The following is a 21897-nucleotide window of genomic DNA, read 5'->3' on the forward strand; positions in this document are numbered from 1 at the left end:
ATTACTTTATAAATATAAAGACATGTGTATACACGATATGGTCATATTTTGCTTTGTTAAATTTATTCTTGTTTCATATAATTAAATTTAATGTATAAATATTTTATATTTTTGTATAAATAAAATTTGACTTATACTTTCTACTACCCCCTGAAAAATATCATGACAACCACAGCTTAATCAATAGGAGTTAACATGTATTTTACTAAAATTATTTCTGTATCTGTATGCCCCACTAGATTATGAATTATTTAGTAAAGATATTGTGTCTTTTGCATTTTTCTGGCCCCAGCACTTAAGTGTAGAAGCCTCTGTTAAAGTGAATTGGTTATAAGATAGATTTAACAAGGATTAGTTACAAGAGACAGTGTGCAGAAGTTCACTCCATGAGATGTTATTATTTTTAATTCAATAAAAATGATTTTGTAGTCAGATGATTTCAGGAAATGCTAATTTAACTTTCCAGTCAAATAAACTGACTTTAATGAAAGACATTGTTTAACTTTAACTCAAGACTTTTGGAGTCTTTAAAATACTAAAATACATGGACTTTGAAAATTCAAGAGGATATATATTTTTTTAAATGATATTCATGTTTCACAGACAGTCATTTTAAAATTTTGTTCTCCCAAACTGTTCATGAGATGGTTCTCAGAAGAGGACATTGACAGCATTCTGACTTGTGGGAGGAGTGTGTTTATCTATGTTTTTTCCCATTCCACACCACAGCAACAACTTTACACAGTTGCAGTTGCAGAGGGGTTTCAGGAAGAGAAATCAGATGAAAAATATTTACATGAAAGAAATAAGAATGGCAATTCTGGCAATTATAACTTACATGTCATGATTTGGAGCTTCTAGATCTGTATTTCATGATATCACTTTATATATATATATTTTTTATTTATTAGACTAAACATATGAAAATGGAAATCTCCAGTTAGTGCTATAAAGAAGACAACAAAACCATAGTAAAGAAAAAACTAAAATTAAAAGCACAAAAAAGAGAAAAAGAAGTCTAGTGTTATATATTCATGTACGTTTGTCACATTGGTAACTCATTTTATTCAGAAATCATAAATACTGCCAAAAGTAAAAAAAAAAAAAGTCATTATTTTCAAGTCTCAAAATTCTACTGTCATTGATTACATTAAATATTGCTAAAATCGCATGTATACCTGTTTCCTAATATTTCATGTTAAAGCACCACTCCAAGTGTTAAAATATAAAAGCCCATAGCTTTGGACTTATGATATAAAATTTCACTTCTTCGTTGACTATAAATCTGTAATATTAAGAAAATAATTAGGAAGGTTTATATATTTTCTTTGTTTTGTAAAAATAACATGCAACGAAGCCTACTGAGTTGTGATAATTCACAGTCTTTCTATGTGGATTGTTGGGATTTAATAGATGCCTATGTTCTAACTTTCTCACAAAGGAAAAGAAATCATATTGAAATACTATTCAAGACAAGGCAATCAAAAACTGCATTTGTGTTCAAAGTGGGGAATTAACTACCAACTAAATATTTAAACATTAATTTAGGAAATTGACTTTTATGTGACTACAAAAAAATTAGCTATACTGGAACTTAAGTATATAAATCTCCTAAAAATGTCCACTTAATTTTTGTATATTTATTTATAACCCTTCAAGCATTAATTTTCATAACATTTCTACTGTGTAGATAAAAGCTATCAGTATTTTTGAATTTAGTCAGTTGAGACTTTTGTTGTGGATGTGAAATCATGAGACGAGAGAATGTGAAGACTAAGCTAAATGCTATTCCCAGTTCTAATTGAAATGAGGTTTGCTCTATTGTTAACACCATAGCCCGTATTCTATGTCTTTACACTTTCTTCTGATGGATGATCTGTTGGAGTGTTAGCCATGGTTTGTTGGTGAACAATCCCATGCCCTGAATTTGGACTTGACAATGGTAACTTTTTGAGAGCGAGTGAGGAGGTTTCTGCCCAGTTTGAACCCAAATCAGTTCAGAGAAATGGGGCCACCTCTTCTCATTTCCTATATTGGTAGTTTTAACACGGAGCAGTAAGTCACCAGTTGAATTTTGTCTGCATTTTAAAACCTCATTGTAGGACTACAATAAAATATCTATAAATAATGAAATAATATAAATGGAGAAATAGATTTTTATAGCCATATTTTAATTCTGCTGCTGATAACTCTTGGAAAGTTAGTGCAATTACATGACACATCTCAATGAGATCTCACCCAGGAAACATAAGAATAGTAAGAACTATATTCCAAAAAAGATAGACCATACCCATATGCTATTAACTAAGGCTTATAGAAGGCCATGCTATTAACATTTTTCCTTTTATCTAACACATTTACTCCACTCTTTTCATTCACTGACGCTTGGATATATTAACCATGATTGGTTCTGAATTCTTAGGGAAATAAAAGTCTATTGGCTATATTATATAATTCAACAACCCTTTAAAGTACATTCTATAATTTCTTTAAACGGTTCTCATTCTAATGATTTAAGAAGTAGAATTTACAAAATTTAAAAAAAAAGCATTTTTAATCCTATGCAATAATCATATCACTTAAATGCCTAACACAATGGCATTAATCTGAATTGCATAAATTTTAAAAAAGGTGAGCCTCAAAACATTATCTCAAAAGTAAGTTTGAATTCAAAGCAGTTAGGGGGAGTTACATTTATTCTAAAAAGCAAGGAGTTCTGTTCTCTTTACTTTTGACTTAATTGCTATTTTTAATTTGGTTTATATATTCATGTCTGATATGCCATGAGTTTTTTTGGATCACAAGAACTTTTTCTGTCTTACAGAAGATAAGTAAATATTTATCTCGTTCAGGCTTCCACAGTATTTTTTTCTAATCTATAACTTTACATAAAAATGTGTATTTCTGAGTTCTCTCAGAAAACAAATATAATAGTACTAAGCTTATGGTCCCATTGGGCAACAGTTGGCTAGAACCCAGGTTTAGAAGATGAATGTATTTTCCATCCTCGTCTTACATCTAATCTTCTTTTCTCATTTGTAAGATTTCTTTTTAACCAGGGATAAGGCTTAGACTGTGACATTTCATAAGACTTTGCTGGAGAAATTAATAAAAACCAGTCAAAAGACTTTAACTTGGAACAAGATAGATCTAAAATTACAGTAACCAGTAAAAGCCATTTAGAAAAAATAAAGACATTGAAATTTTTAATACAAGTAAATGTCATTTTATTATAAATATCATATTAGTTCTTAATTTGTTAGAATAGGAATTTTATAAGTAAATGTAAAACCATAGTATGGAATCAAAGTTAAACACAGCACATCTGATTATGTATGGGAATAATTTATAGTCTAAAATCTTTCATTCAGTGCTCTTTCTCCCAGGGAGAAATAAATAAAGAATGAGAGTCGGATCCAATAATTTGTAGCCATCATTCATTGTTTTATAGGTGTAATTAGTAAGCTTAAGTGGAACTATGTTTGGAGATTTACTATCTCTGGAGTATGATTATATATGAATTAAAAGAGTCTGCAGTTACTCCACACTATATGAAAATACCAATCGTATTAAGAGAAATTTGCCAAAATATAATTTAAAAAATTAAGAAGCTCTAATGCTTCCATATTAAATGAGTCAAAAATAATTTGTTTATCTTTTATTTAATTTGGAAAAATGATAAATAATCATACAGAATGTGTGGCTGCAAATAAATTTCCTTAAGCCATGTTGTTTAAACTGACATAAATATTGCAATCCATACTGTCATTAATTTTTTAAATGCTTTGGAAAATCTGGTGAATATAATTTTTATTTTTCACCTTAGAACATGCTAAAAGAAAAAATATGTCAAAACAGGAAAAATATTCATTGGCTTAAGAAAATTTTTTTCATTCAAATTATATTTAATTTTTACCATAAATGAATACTATTGTAAGCACCATTACATTAAATTTGTGCATAACTGTAAAAATAGCAAATTCTTGTTATCACTTAGCTTCTACCAGACAAGATTCTAAGGTCTTCATATATCTCAGTTCACCTAATCTACATACCAATTCTGTAACATGGATATTATGATCATTTTGTAAGTTTGGTTTACGCTATCAGTGTTATACAGTTAATAAACAGTAGCATGGAGATTTGAACCCATGTAGTCTGATTCCAGAATCCACTCATCCATGATGGACCCATGGATACACCGTGTGTGTGTGTGTGTGTGTGCGTGTGCGTGTGTGTGTGTGTGTGTGTGTATGTATACACTCATAAGTAATTAGAAGTCTTTGCCATTTTCACAGGATAAACATATCAGTAACAGAGCAGGTCTTAGCGGTTAAAGTGAGTTACAAGGGCCACAACACTGATGACTGTAGTGAGTGTTAACATTAGACCATGGCTCTCACTCTGCCAGTGCTCTCCTAGGACTCTGTCATCTTAATATTAACTTCAATCCTTTAGAAATCAACTATTTAAACAAATTATCAATGTTAATGGTAGAGAAAAATCAGCATTGGCATTTATTTTATAACTGATTAATAATCATCTTCGTAACATGATGAATTTATTTTTCTTTTTATATTAGAGAAAACTTCATGAGAAATTGCAAATTATGAGAGTGGTTGCAGAGTTAAGAAATAACTGTTGCCTAATGGAAATGTCATTTAACTTTCCTAAAGATGAATCCTACAAGAAATCAAAGTCAATTTAATTGACTTTTATCACATTACTAAACTTTACATGGAAAGAACTATATATTTGCATTTTGAATCTTAATCCTTATAAATTCATGCCACCCTCATTATCTTGTTTAACATTTAGCCATTCACAGCCACTTCATAAATTATCACGAGATAAAAGACTGATGTATAGGAGTGAGGCATATGGACTTCAATGGACTCAGAGGTCCCGAGTTCAGTTTGATTCCAAGCAATTTGCTTTACCTCTAGGTGCCTCAGTTTCCTGAAATAGTACAAAATAGGTATGCCCTGAAGATCAACAAAAATAATGTATGCGAAAAGGCTGAGCAAATTATAAATTGCTTTTGAAATGTTAGTTGATTTTCTTTCTTCTTTATAAGAAATATATGTATATATATTTTTGATGTTCTTCTTCACTACATCAAAATGAATACATTCATAGGCCACCAATTTCTTTCCCCTTATATCTTTTTAACTTCCAGGCTCTCTCCTCACACTCTTCCTCAGTTCTCTTGAATTCATACTACTTGGTACTTAATGAAATTTTGGATTTCATCCCTTCCAAGGCACGTCTCTAGGTTTTTACTGTGATCTCGTAGTTTGTGAGAAGAGAAACCCTTGCTGCAAATCTCTAGGAGTCAGATTGAGAATAAAGTTGGAAGTGCATAGCTTCTGCCAGGAAATATTGTCAATCAATCTAGCAGTTGTTAATAATAGCAAATGGATTTTAATGGAGTAATTTCTTTCAACCAGCTAAAATATTTGTAACCAATGAACCATTTCCCAAACAATTAAACATACTGATTTTTCTCATATATACCCTCTAGTTACCCACTATTTCAGCCATAAAAATAACACTACCATTGAAAGAAATGATTAGGCTTTGGAAAATCGTACTTTTAAAACTAAGTAGTTAATTCATTTATTCATTTACCAAATGCTTTGCCACTTGAGAAAGCAAAATTAGACTTTTCAAAAATGTTGCTGTTGTTAAAATGATACTGAATGCTAAATAATGTGTTTGTTTTCAGCTGTTGTAAGTCTAAAGAGATTTTTCGAATGCTTCAATTATGAAAACATTTAAAACATACAAACTTGTACAATTTTTATTTTAATGAAGATGAGAAGTTCATTAAAGAAGATAAATATTTCATTAGATGTTAAATAAAACAAAGAGATTTTTTGGCTTCTCTCAGCACAAAATTCCTTTGAAAGATTAATTAATACATGCAAATTATGCAAATTAGACCCATGCAAATATTTTATGAAGACAATTAAGGGAACCATTAATTACTGCTTTTTTTGCTTCAGTGAGATTCATTCATTTAATTTTAATTTCACTTTAACTGTTTTGATGTATAATCTTGCAGCTAAGAACTTTATCTTTCCTGGCGGGTCACTTAAACTTATAAATTTCATCAAGCGAGTGCACAGAAATCTGTAAAGATATTCTCTAGACTATGTTTAGTATCAAGAGAAATTTCTGACACAATGCACTCCCAGAAACAGGGAAACTGGAAGGGAATGTGAGCTCATTCTTGGACAAGGTTCAACTGCTGGAAAAGCAATTAATTTGCTTTGGCTGTGCTAATATAGAGGAATTAGAAAGTGTGACACAAGACAAATAGAAATAATTAGTTCTCCAAAATGATGTTCTCATTAATATGGTTCAAACAGTAGAAATAAAAAACATTATTGTGGCATGTCTGCATTCTGTCCTTAACCATAGGGAGTGGAATAATGCACCATAAGCATTTTTACATTTATAGTCTAAACGATGATGTTTTATTTTTTTCTAAAGGAAATTTATAGCAAAGAGTGTTATATATCACAAATGTCTAAACATGTACATGCTATCAAAATTGATGACATACCTTCCACCGCCATGTGCTATGTACCTATTTTTTATTTGGTTCATACAAATCCTGTAATTTAGTGAATAAACTTTAAAAATAAAAGTTATTTTTCTGTAATTTAAATATTTTTAATACATTTTGTAACTCAAAGTATAAATAGTATTTCTCAAAAAAATGTATTTATGCTACATCTTAATGAAGTAACTGAATATTTCTTAAAGTTTCTCTTAGGTGGCCAGGGTATTTTACTGTTCAAGGGTGTATATGAAAAGAAACAGCAGGTTTTGTGACTATGAATGACTAATATACTTAAATAGTAACCATTTTCAGCTTTGGTAGACATTATACACATTTTCTACTTAAATTAACTAGATAAAATGGCCATCAAAATTTTCCCTTAATAATAAAGGTTTGAAAAGACTAAAAACAAAATCATATTTTAAATAAATTATTCTTAAGTCTAAAGATAATACTATACTGCCTAAAAATAAGAAATTACTGTATTGACCATAATGAAAAACCAACTTACTAAACTGCCTAGTTAGTCATAATAATAAAAAGTATCATCAATAAAAATATATATACAAGTAAAATGATAGGTTATTCTTCTATATTCTCTGATACTTTTCTCAGTCCTGCAGCCAGTTACTATTAGTATAGTACTATGACAAGTTGTAATTGGACATATATTATCATTGATATTTATTGAGCTTTTTAATGTTTACTAAAAACAGATCTTAAAATAAAATTTTCTTTTGTACAAAGATAATCTCATTTCATTCATCCTGAAATTTCTAAAATATCTGTTTCTTTTGCATATTTACACTGTCCACTCAGATGTATGTTTCACCTTCTAAATTAGGATCATTTGTGAATTTTATTGATATACTTTCTTTAACCACTCTTCCATATTATTAATTAGGATTTTAAATCAAAATGGATCTAGCATTGATCTGAAGGGCCCCCTGCTAATATCTTTCCCAATTTCCAGTTATCTCTATTCTTTGATTATGGTCTTCAGAGAATATTCAGACAAAAACATGTTTATAAGTAAGCCGATTTAATTCACTTTTCAATTTTATCTATTCTAACAAAACATTATTGTATTTTGTGTTAATAACTGCTCTCTTTCAATACTTAAAAAAGCAATATATTTTTACAAATGTCTATTTACCTTCTTTGCACTCCAAATCTAATTCATTATTCCTGATATTCCCTATCTCTCCTAAACTCTTGTACCACCTATTATATTACTTTAACTAGGAAAAATGATGTCATATATATTGCAAACTAAGCTTAATCATTTTGCCATATTTTACTCTGCATGATATTTAGGCAATGGCATAAGAAATAAAATCACATCATAAAGCCTCACGATATGTCTCAACTCAACATGAACATATAATTATGACAACCATGCTATTTTTTTCCTATAAGAACCAGGAGTTTAGGAAATTTGTTCTAATGAAATAATACATTGAAAAAAATTTATATAAGTAAAATTATAAATTACATTTTATTACTATTTTGAACAACTTCATACTTAACTGCCCACCATGTTTACTTTCGTGTAAAATTAGTTTAAATTACCTAAGAAGCCATTTCCAACAAACCCTATAAGAAGCCTTCTTCTTGCTTGGAGTTTAAGCATATCTACCTATATTCGAGAAAACAAGATTTACTTTTTAACATATTTCTCCAAAGAATGAAAATGCTTATACTGAAGTTATAAGAAAACATTTTCTAAATATTTATACAATATATGAGTACGTCTGAGACTATATATTTAATAATAATAACTCTGACTGTCTAGTTAAATGAGTAGTTAACAATGACCTGTGGTAACTATGGAACAATAGTCTGTTTATTGGTTACTGCCTGCAATCAATATCGTCTTTTGTTCAACTTAATCAATGCTGTCTTAAATTGATTAGCTGTATTGAAATGCTGCCAAACACTAGAAATCAGGGCCAAGGAGACTAGAAGTAAATTTATTATTGTTTTGTTCATGACAATATAATTCTAATATTTATTTTTTAAAATCAAGAAAAACAGTTTGAGGTAATCCCTATGGTGATTACATATTTGTAAGTAAATAAACGATAGTAAATGTGCACTGCAGGCAGACCAGAAATCAGTTTTAAGCAAATTGTCCCCCCACTTTATTCCTCACTTTAGTAATTGCTTAACCTCAGAGTGTGTTATAAAGATTAAATAAAAATAATCCATGTAAAGGGGGAGGCTTTCATTGAAAAGTCTCCCTCTTTTAAGCAATAAGCAATTTTTAAATATGGAAAATTAAGTTCAGGTAACGAAAAAAAATTCTTATAAATTTCTGCAAATACTTTACTATGGAAGTGAATATTATATTATAAAGACCAATTTTCTGAAAAAAATAAATATATTAACACAAAATAATACAATTTAATATTAACAGCTAAAACTTAACTAGGTGCCCGGTATTGCCTAGCATGTGCTAAGTGCTTTACACAGACTGTTTTATTTAATCTTCATAACAGCACTCTGAGGTTAAGCAATTACTAAAGGCGGGGAAAAGTGGAGCAAAGATTTGAATCCAGACCTAGAAGTTTTTAATTGCTAGATTCTACTGAGCTGGTTACATTAAAGGTAGAAATATGCATAAGACAATTGCATGAAATCAAATTTATACAGTACTTTCATAAAGATCTTAAAAGTGCTAAGTTTAAGTAAGGTTCAATTTAAGACCATTATAGTGTAAAAGACTTGGGATATCATTTAGCAATTCTGTTCAAACACATACTACAAAAGAAATGAAGAGGCTCTCCAAATGTCTTAAATTAAATCAAAATTGGATTTTTGTCTGATTTTAAGTTTATCATCAGTTTATTGCTGCTAACGAATATAGGTAAGTCTTTTATCTAAATATAACTAATCTCTTACTTTCTTTTAACATCACTTTATTTTCTTAGACTGAGATTTTCCCTAGTGTGCCTAGAAGTTTCTATAAACATGGTATAGGCATAATGGCTGATTCAGAGGTAAAAAGCTGGAAAGGAAACATTTTTTTTTCCAATTGTATGTCATTCCATAGCAGCAAGCAGTAGATTGTTTTGAACATTTAAAGTTATTAATAGGTAATGTGCTAACTATCCAAAATAAATGATGGGGCTGCAAGTAGTTATCGTAGGAGAGAGACATTAAGTCTAGACATCAAGGCATGGAGGAAAGAACAAAGATTTGGGGGTCATCAATCTGGATCAAATGTCAGCCACCCCACTAACTCATAGTGCAAATGTGAGAATGTTAATCAGCTACTCTGAGATTTAGTTATCTCACCTTTAAATTAGAATACACAAGAAAGGCTCAATAAATATCAACTCCTAATCCACCTTACTATTTTAATAAGTGAGTACTTCCACTTATTATGCAATATCATTAAGTCTAAATAAAAGACGATATATTGCTAAGAAATTCATTGAATACTAGAACATTTGATTTAATTTTTTAAAAAAAAGCTTGAGAAAACATTTAAGTTCCACTCACGAGGATGACATGCATGATAATGCTTTGGAGCTGTGAGTTACTAAACAAACAATACAGAGGTACCCCACTCTCTTCCATGGGTTTGCTTTCTGCAATTTCAGTTACTCATGGTCAACAGCAGTCCGAAAAAATTAAATGGAAAATTCCATAAATAAACAATTCATAAATTTTAAATTGTGCACCATTCTGAGTAGCCTGATAAAATCATCCACCTTCCTGCTAGTCCTACTCGTAAGTGAATCATCTCGTTATACAATATAATCGCACTATATCTGCCACTCGTCCATTAGTCACTTAGTAACACTGTTGGTTATCAACTGGTTAAGTTTTAATTGTTCTATTTTATTAGTTATTGTTGTTAATCTCTTACTGTGCCTAATTTTAAATTAAACTTTATCAGTAGTAGGTATATATAGGAAAAAAACAGTGTATATAGGGTTCAGTACTATCCTTGGTTTCAGGCATTCACTACAAGTCTTGAAATGTACCCCTGCAGATAAGGGAAGGTTACTGTAAAAATAACCACATATTTTAAAACAGTAATATATTTTAAGAACTCTAATCTAAAAACAATCAGGAAAATATAAGGGGATCTGAAAAGCAACTGAACCAAGTTAATTCCCAACTCCCATTAACTCATGGTGTAATCCTTTAAGAGGTCAGGTACATTCAGTAAGCCTTGGGTTCTTCTTTTGCAAGATAAAGAAATTTAATCTTTGAAGTCCTTTCTCAATGTTAAGGCAGTGACATCATATAAGTGTCCCTGGCATATCATCAGTGTTCAATAAATATTTGTTGAATTAATGAATAACTTTTAAATTTAACTTGTATCTTCAAATATCTAGGAAGCAGAAAGAAGATATTTTTAAATTAGAAAAAAGATTGCTAATGTAAAGGCATGTCTTTCATCCTTTAATTTGGAAGGATGTTTGGTTTTCTATGATCTGAGATCAGTCAAAAAAAAAAAAAAGCCAAATAGTTTTGATTATAGCCATTCGGTGTAAATAAAAGAAATGTACTTTCAAGTGAAGTCAAGATTTTACAAGCATAACTTGCAGACATTTTAAGATGTCAGAGGAACTGTGGGCCACATTTTCATTGAATTTAACAATTACTTTTTGGTTTATGAGGACAGGTTTTTACTTAGAAAAAACAAAAGGTACTATTTCAGAAGTGACCTGTGCAAACTTTTTGGCAGTTTATAAAATAGCACTAATCTATGATTTTTCCCATGTTATAGTTCATGTCTCTATATATTGATCACCTGAACAATATATATAGATGACTTAATCATTTGAAATTATATGAAACAAATCAGAAAGAAGCACGAGATCAGTGTATATTAAACCAAAGAGGAAACTGTTATTTAAGAAATATGACTATAGTATGTTAAATTTAATATACATTTAAAATGGAAAATTGGATGTAAGGGAATATTCACAAAATCTAAATCTTAGGTCAAATGTGCAAGAAGGCAGTTACATCAGCATATAAGAAGAATAAATACATACTGTTAATTCAGCTATCAGAAATAAAAATTTATTCTGCTTGAATCTGTAAATCTGTTTTTCCTAGACAGATTCATATTATCCTTTATATTTACCCATCAGTTTCTACAACCAAACTCTGAGAAATGTCAGAACAATAAGGATCTCCAGCAGCCACAAGATCCTCCTACACAGACCCTAATTCACCAATGGTTGATACTTTCCTTCAGGAACAGGTAGCAGTCGGTCACCACGAGATGTCCAACATCCTGCCAGACACTAGGGGGACAATAGTAAACAAAATAGGCATGGTTCGTACTCTGCCTAGCTACAGTGCAGAGAGAAAGAAGCCTTAAAGAAGAACCTATAAATGCACATCGAGCTATTGTGGAGAAGTGAAATGTGTGGTAAGAACCTCTAAGAGGCTTAACTAGACCCAGGAGGCAGGGAGGTCCTGCTAGGGCAGGTGTGGAGTCTAGGAAGCATGGATGGAAGCAGTACCCCCGAAGATGAGACTTAAAGGTTGGGTAAGTAAAGGCATGGAAGAGGGGAAAATGTCCCAGGTGCGGGGAGGCAGATGTGAGTTTTTCAGGGGGGAAAAGAAAAGCCGGTATGTTAGAAGTGCAGAGAATGAGGAGGAAGATGAGATTAGGTGTAAAGGATAAGGAAGGAAAATGTCAAGCTCCACACTTCCCTCAGTATATATTAAGGAGGATACTGGATTGGACAAATGAGGGCACCCAAGGGAGGGCACACTGGAAGGAGACAGTTTTGCAGGGGTGGGGGTGGAGTATCCTTTTGGTTTTGTGCACCTACCTTGACTTCCTTGTGTGACAGCCAAATCAAAGCTGGATATTTTGTGGAGCTCTTAAAGATATCTGAATGGGCTGAATAGATATTTTTAAAAGTTGTCAATGTATATGTAATCTATTTAGGTGGATGCTGTTACTTAGGGAGAGAGAATAAAAAGACTAGGACTTAGCTAAAGAACGCCAAGTCCTAGCTGCATACATTATGTGGAAGTGCTTTTGTGTGTATGTGGGTACAGAAGGGGTTTCGGAAGATATTTATGGACTAGTCCAAAAAACTGCTCAATGTGATCTCTGACTACTCTATATATTCAAAAGATTTTACAAAAAGCTTAAAAGTAAGATCAATTTTTCAAACTCTAACACAAATCATAATATATAAATTTATAAGGCTCAAGATATGAGAGAGTTAATCACCATACAGTTCAGCTCCTGAAACAATTTACTATTTGTTTTTAAATTTTGAATGTTTATTTTACATTCATAATAGCTCCTCCAAACTCATGAATTTTGAATTAGATATTAGAAGTATCAACAATGAAGAATTTATCCCTGTATAGAATGAGTTGATTTACCCTACTTTCAAGATATGTAATCTATTCAGGGCCTCTTTGCTCAGGAATATTTTCTAAACTGTTTTTTGGTTTCCGCTTCCCCTCCTCTATAGTTTTATACAAATGGTGGTACTAAATGACAATGAGGCAACATTTAGTCTAACCTGAGTTGCTTATAGGAGGTTATTACTTGGTACTTAAGCAGTATTTAAGTGCCTGAGACTGCTAGGTGACTAAATTTCAGGCCAACCACTCCATTTATTTACTGCCAAAATATTAAAAATAAATAAATACATGACAAGCATAAAGAAATGTGGGTTTCCTTTGTCTGTCCTAATTGAGTTGAGTTTATTTTGGGATAGAGAATAATTTCAGTTATGGTTGGATTGAAAATAAGAAAGAATATAAAGACTATGATAACACCTGGGCTTGCGGACATAGAGAGAGAGAGTGAAGGGAGCAGCAAGAGGCTGTGTTTGTGTCATTCTTGAACTGTGAAGCAGCAGGTGCTCATGGCTCCCAAAATGCTCGACATAGGCCATTTCACAAGTTAATAATGAGTTCTGGTTCCTTCTTCGTTGCCTTTCTCATTCTTGTGGTTAGACACAGAATTTAACTAAAGACAGTGTTTTTCCTTTTATTTCTTTTGTTCACAGTTAATTTTGTTCTGTTATCTTCCAAATGTATAAATTTAGTTTCTCAAAAAAAAAAAAAAAAAAAAAGTTCAAAGGGCTAAATAAGCTTATTTAGTGGAGTTACAGTAGCAAAAGATGATCTCCTTGCTCTGGTATTTTAAAAGTCTTGGGTATTTCAACTGCTGATGAAATAAATTTTTAGCCATTAATACACAGAAACACAGATTCACTTACAGTGCTTTTTAAAATGGCATTTGAGAAAAAAAATCATATTATCTAATTAAAATCATGAATATTATTTAGTGTTCTATTGAAAACTAACTGTATTACATTGAACAACATAACAAAACCATTAAATCCAAACATAACTATATAAAAAGCAGAATATAACTGATTATTCACATTAGACTTGAGGAACACATCTTTTTAATTGACAGGCAGAATAAATGAATGAAATGAATAAAGATCTCATATTATAATAAACCAAAGCAAAAAATAATCTAATAATCATTTTAATCTGGCTTTAAGTTACTATGTATAATCATCGTTCAAATGTTTTGTTCCTTTAAAGTTGTTTGAGTGGGTTTTCTTTATTACTCAGCTGGTAGCTGTCTGGATAGCAAAAAGAAGGCAATTTATGATTAAAAATTTTCTTCAGAGTAAGAGAATCACAACAGAAATTGAGAATTGAAAATATTTCAATCTCGTATAGTAAGACTTATCCATATTAAAGTGTATATTTGAATATATGTGAATTTTAAAAATTCACATGTAAATGCTATTGCTCATTGATGACCAAAATATTTCTGATAGCAAAATCATGAAATATAGATTATTTCAATTAGGCAAAAATGTTTAATCATTGCCTAAATGCTTCTTACTACTATTAATGACAAATCTACCATTTATCTGTAGGAATATATTGTCTATAATTTTTTCTTAGATTGAGTTATGACCACCTTATTTATCACATCTGCCTGGAGATTCATGTGCTTTCTTAGACCACTTTGGACATTAGCTAAATTAGTACATGAGGAGCCCTTGATCACACAAACCAGGGCCAATATTTCCATTGGCCTTATTGAGATCATCAGCCTTGATAAATAGGACTGGCTTTGATATTAATAATTCGTTAACATCTGTATGCAATTTTTAAGAGATGCAACAGAAATCTTATGATTTTAATAATATTATATACACACAAAGATATATAATTTTGCTGAAATCTATAAGAATCTAAAAAAATGAAATCTTTTCTCTATCTACAGTTGCATTAATCTTGTATATTTCTATAGAGATGTCTTGTAAAAACATATGGTTCAAGCTTAGGAGTAAGACAATTAATTATTGTAGTCTCAGGTAAAACAAAAATAGACAAAAATATTCTCTAGGAATGTTTCAAGTTTCTGATATTTACTTATTGCATATATGATACTTTACAAAAATATACTTCCTTTACACTAAACTAGAATGACATTTGGAGCTGATTAAGTAACACAATTTATGTCAAACAGCACCCCCAAAATGATTGAGCTTAAAATACAAAAAAAGCAATTGTGAGGATTATAGTAGTTAATCATTTTAGGCTTCTTTTTGAAGAATCATCTTCATTTAAAACAGAAAACAAATGCTCTTTTTACTGTTTAGTATTCATGATGTTCTACTGAGTTTATTGTTTAGAATAGATGTTAGACTACAAATGCCACCTTCTGATTTTGTCCTTTCCTCATAGTGTGGTCTTTCTCTTCTGAGTGTACAACAGAACTCCTTTCAGTATTCTATTTATGATTTTGTTAAGCAGATTTGTGCTTTTATAATGTGTATAATGGCATACCGAACTTTTGGAAAATCCACGTAAAGTAAACAATCTTATTTATTGTTAACATTCAACTAGTCTATTTTGCAGGTATTTTGCAGTAGTCACAAAACAGGAAATTTTCAAATTTTTAAGACTACCTACTTGATTAGCCCATGATTTTATTTCTATAGAATAGAACTTATAAACCCTTTCTGCATTAGACTGAGCTTCAAGCATTCAATAAAACACATTGAGTGTGTCCAAGATTAAATCATACATTGTTTAAAATTAATTATTCCTTTTTAATTGCATTGTATAAACAGAAATGACCTGTTAATTTAAAGAAAATCTATCAGCACAAAATGAATTCACTCATATAAACAAGCAAGATGAACTTGACCTTGTTTGAACTTGTTTTGATGTGGCCCAGATGGTAGGCTACATGCTTGAATAGCAGGCTAAAGCTGAGGAAAACTCATATAGCAAGATCTAGATTTATAGCCTTTTGCAAATTCCTACCTTGTATTGTCCTTTCAGCATCTGTTCTGCCGCCACTGCGGTCAGCTTCTATCTCTGGGGTCAGAGAGTCTAAAAGCACAGAAAGGTAAGAGTGACACATATTTCATTTGATTCCTGTTGTCCTTTAAGAAAGAGTAACCTGTTACTCTGGTGCTGAATTAAACTCACATAAGTCTCTGTCACCTTTTAAAGGTTGAACAAAGACTATAACCATAAGGATTATCAAAAAATTTGAAAAGATAATGAGAAATCGTTCATAAAATAGGTTGGGGTTTAGGAAGTTCTCAGATGAATATTTTACTTTGATTCGGTACAGATAGATTTGTTTAGACAGAGAAGCAATGTCAAGTCTCAGATACTGAAGTTAAGTAAGAAACGGTAGAATACATTTCCCTCAATATACGTGATTATTCTTTGCACCATGCTGTCAGCTACAAGCACGTTTTAATGAATGACAAGACAGAGAAATATACAAAACCAGAAACACATGTCTAAATTGCATTTGAGTATTCAAAATGAAAGTTAGTTAGCCATGCATAAAGATACACTCTCTTACCATTTAAGACCCTGAGACTATCTGTTGAAGCTGCCTGTTTTAGTGTTTGTTCTGCTTGCTCACGTCGTTTTGTCTCAAATTCAAGTGCTTCCTGCAATTTTCTCTTTGCCTTCTTCTCCTTCTTTAGCCTCTTTTGAACTATGGCTAGAAAACAGTGTACATTATTTTTTCTAAAAGTTTTGCAGTGTTTAAACTTATAAAAGTTCTATCTTGCTTATATTTTTTTCCTGCTGGAGAAAGTTCCAAAAACACCACCTTTACCTAAAATAAATCCCAGTAAAATATCCAAGGAGGTCAAATATTATTTAGCCTTGAACTATATTACATTATAAGAATGTCTTTAATTGTCATATGTAGAGACAGATTTAATGGGAAACTAATTTTAGTAAATATTTGAATTCACTGATAAAGGAAGCCTAATTAAATGAATGTTGTGGCTTAGTCTCTGCCCTTGAATCAGAACAGTGCAGAGTAGTTAGAATAGTGCAAACCTTTATAACTATCCTCCTCTCTCTTTACAAAGCACCAATTTTGAGTAGCAAATGGAGTATTCCCCTATAAATGTTTTATAAAACAATGTTATGCCATCTAAATTTTTAATAATTCTTTCTTGAAATTTTAAAAAAATATTATAAATATTATTGTATATGACAAGCTAAATATTCTTAATCATTGTTAACAGATATAAGCAGAAATATTTTAGATGAAGCTATTATAATTTACTCAGAGACATTAATTTTCTTATAGGAAATTTATATATACTAATACATTTGAAGAAGGTTTTGTTTTTGTTCTTCAGGAATCTGGTAGAATATGAAATCTCACTACTAATAATAATATGCTACTACTAACAATAATGTGATATTATATTAAAAAGTAGATTATGATCCAAAAAGTTGATTATGATCCATTTTTTTTCCTACAGGACAATTTAAATATTTATATACAATATGTAATCAATAAATAATAAATATATGTTCTTCATAAATGTATGTTAAGTATATTTTCAGTATGATAATTGTTTTAACTTTTACAATATATATATAAGGCAAGCAATCAGCATATGGGAAGCATTCAAATGTTTTTCTTGGAAATATTTTTTTGATTGATAAATATTGTGGACTTGAATGTGACAGAATCAGTATGAGAAAATCCTTCTGGTAGAGTTAGTCATAGGAGTAATCATTCCAAGTTTACTATTTGATTTCTTACTACAGATTAAAGAACAACATTTTAATTTAACATAGTATTTAGTCCAAATATAAAATAAGGTAAGAAAGAGTTCAAGAAAAAGTTTTAGCCTCAATTTCTAATTTCCACGTATTCATTCCATTTTTATAATTATTAATATTGTTAAGATGGCAGACCATTAACTTGTTGAGTATATTGTTACTATCATATATTAACAGAAACTTTTTTCTAATCAAATGTACATTGGCTATAGTCTCAGAGAAAAAACAAAACTGATTTCAAATAAATGCTAATTTCTTTATTTTAATAGTGAAAACCATAGGCTTATTTTAACAAAATTACTTGTCTACTTTCTCTTTCCAAAGATGACTTTTTATAAGTCTCTTTGAAAAGAAACAGTAAATTCTGAATTATTTATTTGTATTGTATACTCCCACGGCACTAAATGCTCAATACCCAGTGCCTTGCCATTGACCACTTGCTGTTTCCTCCTATGCGATTGAACCAAATGGGATTGCCAAGTTCTCTCTTCAGGATAATACACTGCTTCAATAGATGCACTCATAATAGATAATTATTGACAGTTATTACCTTTAATTTATTGTTCATAATTAATTAAACTGGAGGTTCATGGGGTGGTTTGTGAATTGTTTTGCCCTCTAGTGGTTAAAGAAATAAAACAATGTAAATTCTCCCAACAGGTTTGAACCAATAAAATTCTGAAGGTCTCTCAAGTAACCAAAAGCTTTTCTTTAGGAATTCAAGGGTCCGACTTTGAATTTTGTTAAAAAAAGAAAAAAAAAAAGAATTTTCCAGGTAATAAGAAAATCAAGACACAGCTATTTCATGGAATATAGTTCCATATAATGAACTCTTTCACAAAATTTCACTATTCAGATAGAACATAACTCATTATCAGTGATTACCTTATTTTGATTATTTTAGTATCTAGATCTATGTGAAGTCACACTGTTTAGAACTGTGCTATATGCCTGGGGTGACAGCTTCCCAAATCGACCTCATCCCAGGAACCTACTAGTTATTTCCTTATAGAAACTAATAAAAAATATTACTAAATCCTTCCAGTTTTAAAAGCAAAAAAGAAACAATGATTTATAAATGACCATGTCAAACATATAAAAGGAGAATATGTGGAATATTTATATATTGGATACTTATTAAATGAGACAAAAGGAGCTACCCTTCTAAATACATAGGAGAATCTTATAGTTGAGGCAAGGGGAAATTGGTTGTATAGAAAACACTTTTCAATTCTATACATAAAATAAACACAAATATAAATGACCTTCAAAATTATCTATATATACACTGTAAGGTGCTAAAATAAGCAACTAATAGATTGATACCATTGTTTTTACCTAATAAAAATTCATATCGGTTTCTACTCTAGTGTGTACTTGACCTTGTTCCATGAAAATGAGGCACTCAGAAAAAAAATATACAAACTCTCAACTTTGGTCATTTGTTCAGATATTCATCAGTCTTCAGTTTCAGTTGATAAATATCTTACTAAGCTTTCTTTGCTTGAATAATTGGTGTTTTCTATTTTAGCTTTATGACTTTAACACTTGTTTTTCAAAATTGTGAATGAATATAAAATCGTGAATGAATATAAAATTTTTCTTTATAGTTGTCATCCTATCAGAGCTAATTCTATCTTAAAGTTATAAGTCCATTATATTTTATAAGCAATATTGGATATACTTCAATATCTTTAGGTTAGAACAGAAGAGAAACTATGTAGTTTGGAGATTAAGAAATACAATGAGCCTTGGACTTAAATCCTGCTCTGAATTTTAACTACAAGTAAAAACAAAAAGCACAGGTTCATAGTAAATCATCAATCATAGTATTGTTATATTAAGTATTTTACATGAAGTATTAAACTTATTTAAAAGTTTGAAAATACCTCTATTTTTTTGTTCCATAGCCAACTGCTTCTCAAGTGTTTCCCTTAGCTCTCGTTCCCTTAAAAAATCCATCTTCAGCTCTGTTTTTTCCAGTTGGACCTGTTTTTCTTGAGCTCTGGCATTATCTATGGCAACTTTCAAGAGGCCCTGTACAAAGAAGGCATTCGGAATTGTAATATTTTGTTATGAAGCACATTTCATTCATTACTTAAAAGTATTTTAAAAGAGAAGAAACCACATATCAAATTCTTTCATTCTTGTGCATTCATTTTGTACGCACTAGGACAAAGAACTATAATGAAAGCACAAAATTTCCAAATCTAATTAAAATATTTTAGGAAGACAAATATTTTTGGCATCGGGTTCAGCTGCCCCTAATTAGAATATCTAAATCTAAAGCTAAATGAGGGCAGCACATAAGCGTGTCTAAAAAATAAGAACTAAGTTGAAAATTAGACTGAATCTCTTTCACAACTAATTATCTGACATGGTTTATGATACCCCAAATAATCCTGGCAGTACTCACCAATCTCGTGGAGCTCATATGCCAACATGCCCTACCTAGATTAGACTAGACACAGTGGACTTCTTTACATTTCTCAAGCCATCAATTTGTTTCTGCATTAGGGACTTTGCTCTTTCTGTTATCCTCCTGAATGCTTTCTCTCCCAATTTGTATATGCCTCATGCCCTCATTTCATGTCACTTTTGTTTAGTCACCACTCAAGAAAGGATCTCTCTTACCACCCTATCTGGAATAGCCCTCCAAACCAACCTTGTTATTCCCTCCTTAAAATTATTCATAGCATTTATTATTTTGTAATACTGTCATATGTTTATTTGTTTATTGCTTTATGTTGTGTTTCCTACACTAAAATGGAAGCTCTGTGAGGCAGGGACATTTTCTCTCATTTGGTACTATGTCCCCAGGACCCAAAGAGTGCCCACCACATAGTAAATTTTAAAAATTTCTTGAATAAAAATTATAATACTGGTAGATTTTTCTTGAGATATATAATATATGTAAGGAATCTAAAACTTAATGGCTCAATAGTGCATTATTTTTAAAAATTCAATTCAAAATTATTATGATAGCAAATAACTAACTCTTAGGGGACTATTTGTCAGTGTAATAATTCAAGAGCATATGGCAAAGGCAAAGTTTATTTATACAATTGATCATGGCATCTTTCATATATATAATTGGATCTCCTGTATTTTTTTAAATTTAGTAGTATTCTGAGATTTTTAAAAATGAAATTATGAGACTATATAAAACACACACGAGGATTCTGTATGTATTTCTCTCCTAGGATGCTTTAGAAAATTATCAGTAAAATTATTAGTAAAAATAAGAGCTTAAATTTCTATCCTTATCAACTCAGGAATACAAAATGCTCTTCTGAAGTAAAAGATATGTTGCTTTGGTCTGTGAACATTAGAGACTGAAATTTTCAATTGAAATTATAAATGAAATGGAAGTTGGTGCTATTTGCAGATACTCTCCAGGATGTGACTCCTTTGCAGGAGACAACATAAGCAGTTTGAATCAACAATTTCAACTGCAGCTTGACTTGTTAGCACAAAAGAGATGTACCCTTGGTTCAGCCCACAAATGTAGCATTGTCGTAAGCCATTTTTATTCTCTTCTCATGCACATATAAATTATTTCATGTTTGTTAGACCTGACCCTGAATTCCCTGGATTAATTCTTGTGATATGAAACAAGCTGGAGGAGTTTTACCCAGCAGTGTGCCCCTCCCTAATCTTTTGTTTTTAACAATAAAACATAGCTGCTAAGGAAACTGCCATCCTCACTCAATTCAGTAACATTCCTGTGTGTGTTTTTTCTTCATCAGGAACAAACAATTAGTAACAAATGAAAGAGATCATTACATCAAGTGCCCTTTTAGATCACCCCAATTAAAACTTTAGTTTAGCTGTATTTTAATTCTAAGATACCAAATTCTAATTTTCTGCTCTGATTGCTCTTGTTGACTTATCTTTGAAAGATGTACTCTCTGTGCAATGTCTAGAGATTATTTAGCAAGATGCCAATGTTGGCACCACTTAATGTGTTGATTGGTTGTATTATCAGTAGCTGTTTAAAATAAATTACTATTAAACTATTATTGTCCTTGGCTGACAAAACACAATATTTTGGTGTTCTTTAAATATGAAACAATCATTATGAATAAACATGTTGAATAACATTAAACTATAACCCTAATTTGTGTTATTTTATATTAATATTTGTTGTAAAGTATGAAGTTGCTAAGAGCATTTGTTTACTCTTTCCTTTTGTTACAGTTGCTGCTAATGCTGCTAATGGTAATACA

The 21897-nt window shown here is 30.8% G+C and overlaps 1 protein-coding gene across 1 annotated transcript in view; it reads right to left on the reverse strand.

The window, feature by feature from the left end:
• Positions 1–21897, reverse strand: part of DACH1 (dachshund family transcription factor 1) — a 387153-nt gene that overhangs the window by 15151 nt on the left and 350105 nt on the right. Inside the window, exons 8-10 of the mRNA XM_006913781.1 lie at positions 19558–19705; positions 16437–16580; positions 15881–15949 (exon numbers count right to left, since the gene is read on the reverse strand). Coding sequence (XP_006913843.1) covers positions 15881–15949; positions 16437–16580; positions 19558–19705 — 361 coding nt within the window. The remainder of the gene's footprint in view (positions 1–15880; positions 15950–16436; positions 16581–19557; positions 19706–21897) is intronic.

The sequence above is a fragment of the Pteropus alecto genome, unplaced genomic scaffold (genome assembly GCF_000325575.1).
Source record: "Pteropus alecto unplaced genomic scaffold, ASM32557v1 scaffold72, whole genome shotgun sequence".
NCBI classification, from domain to species: Eukaryota; Metazoa; Chordata; class Mammalia; order Chiroptera; family Pteropodidae; genus Pteropus; species Pteropus alecto.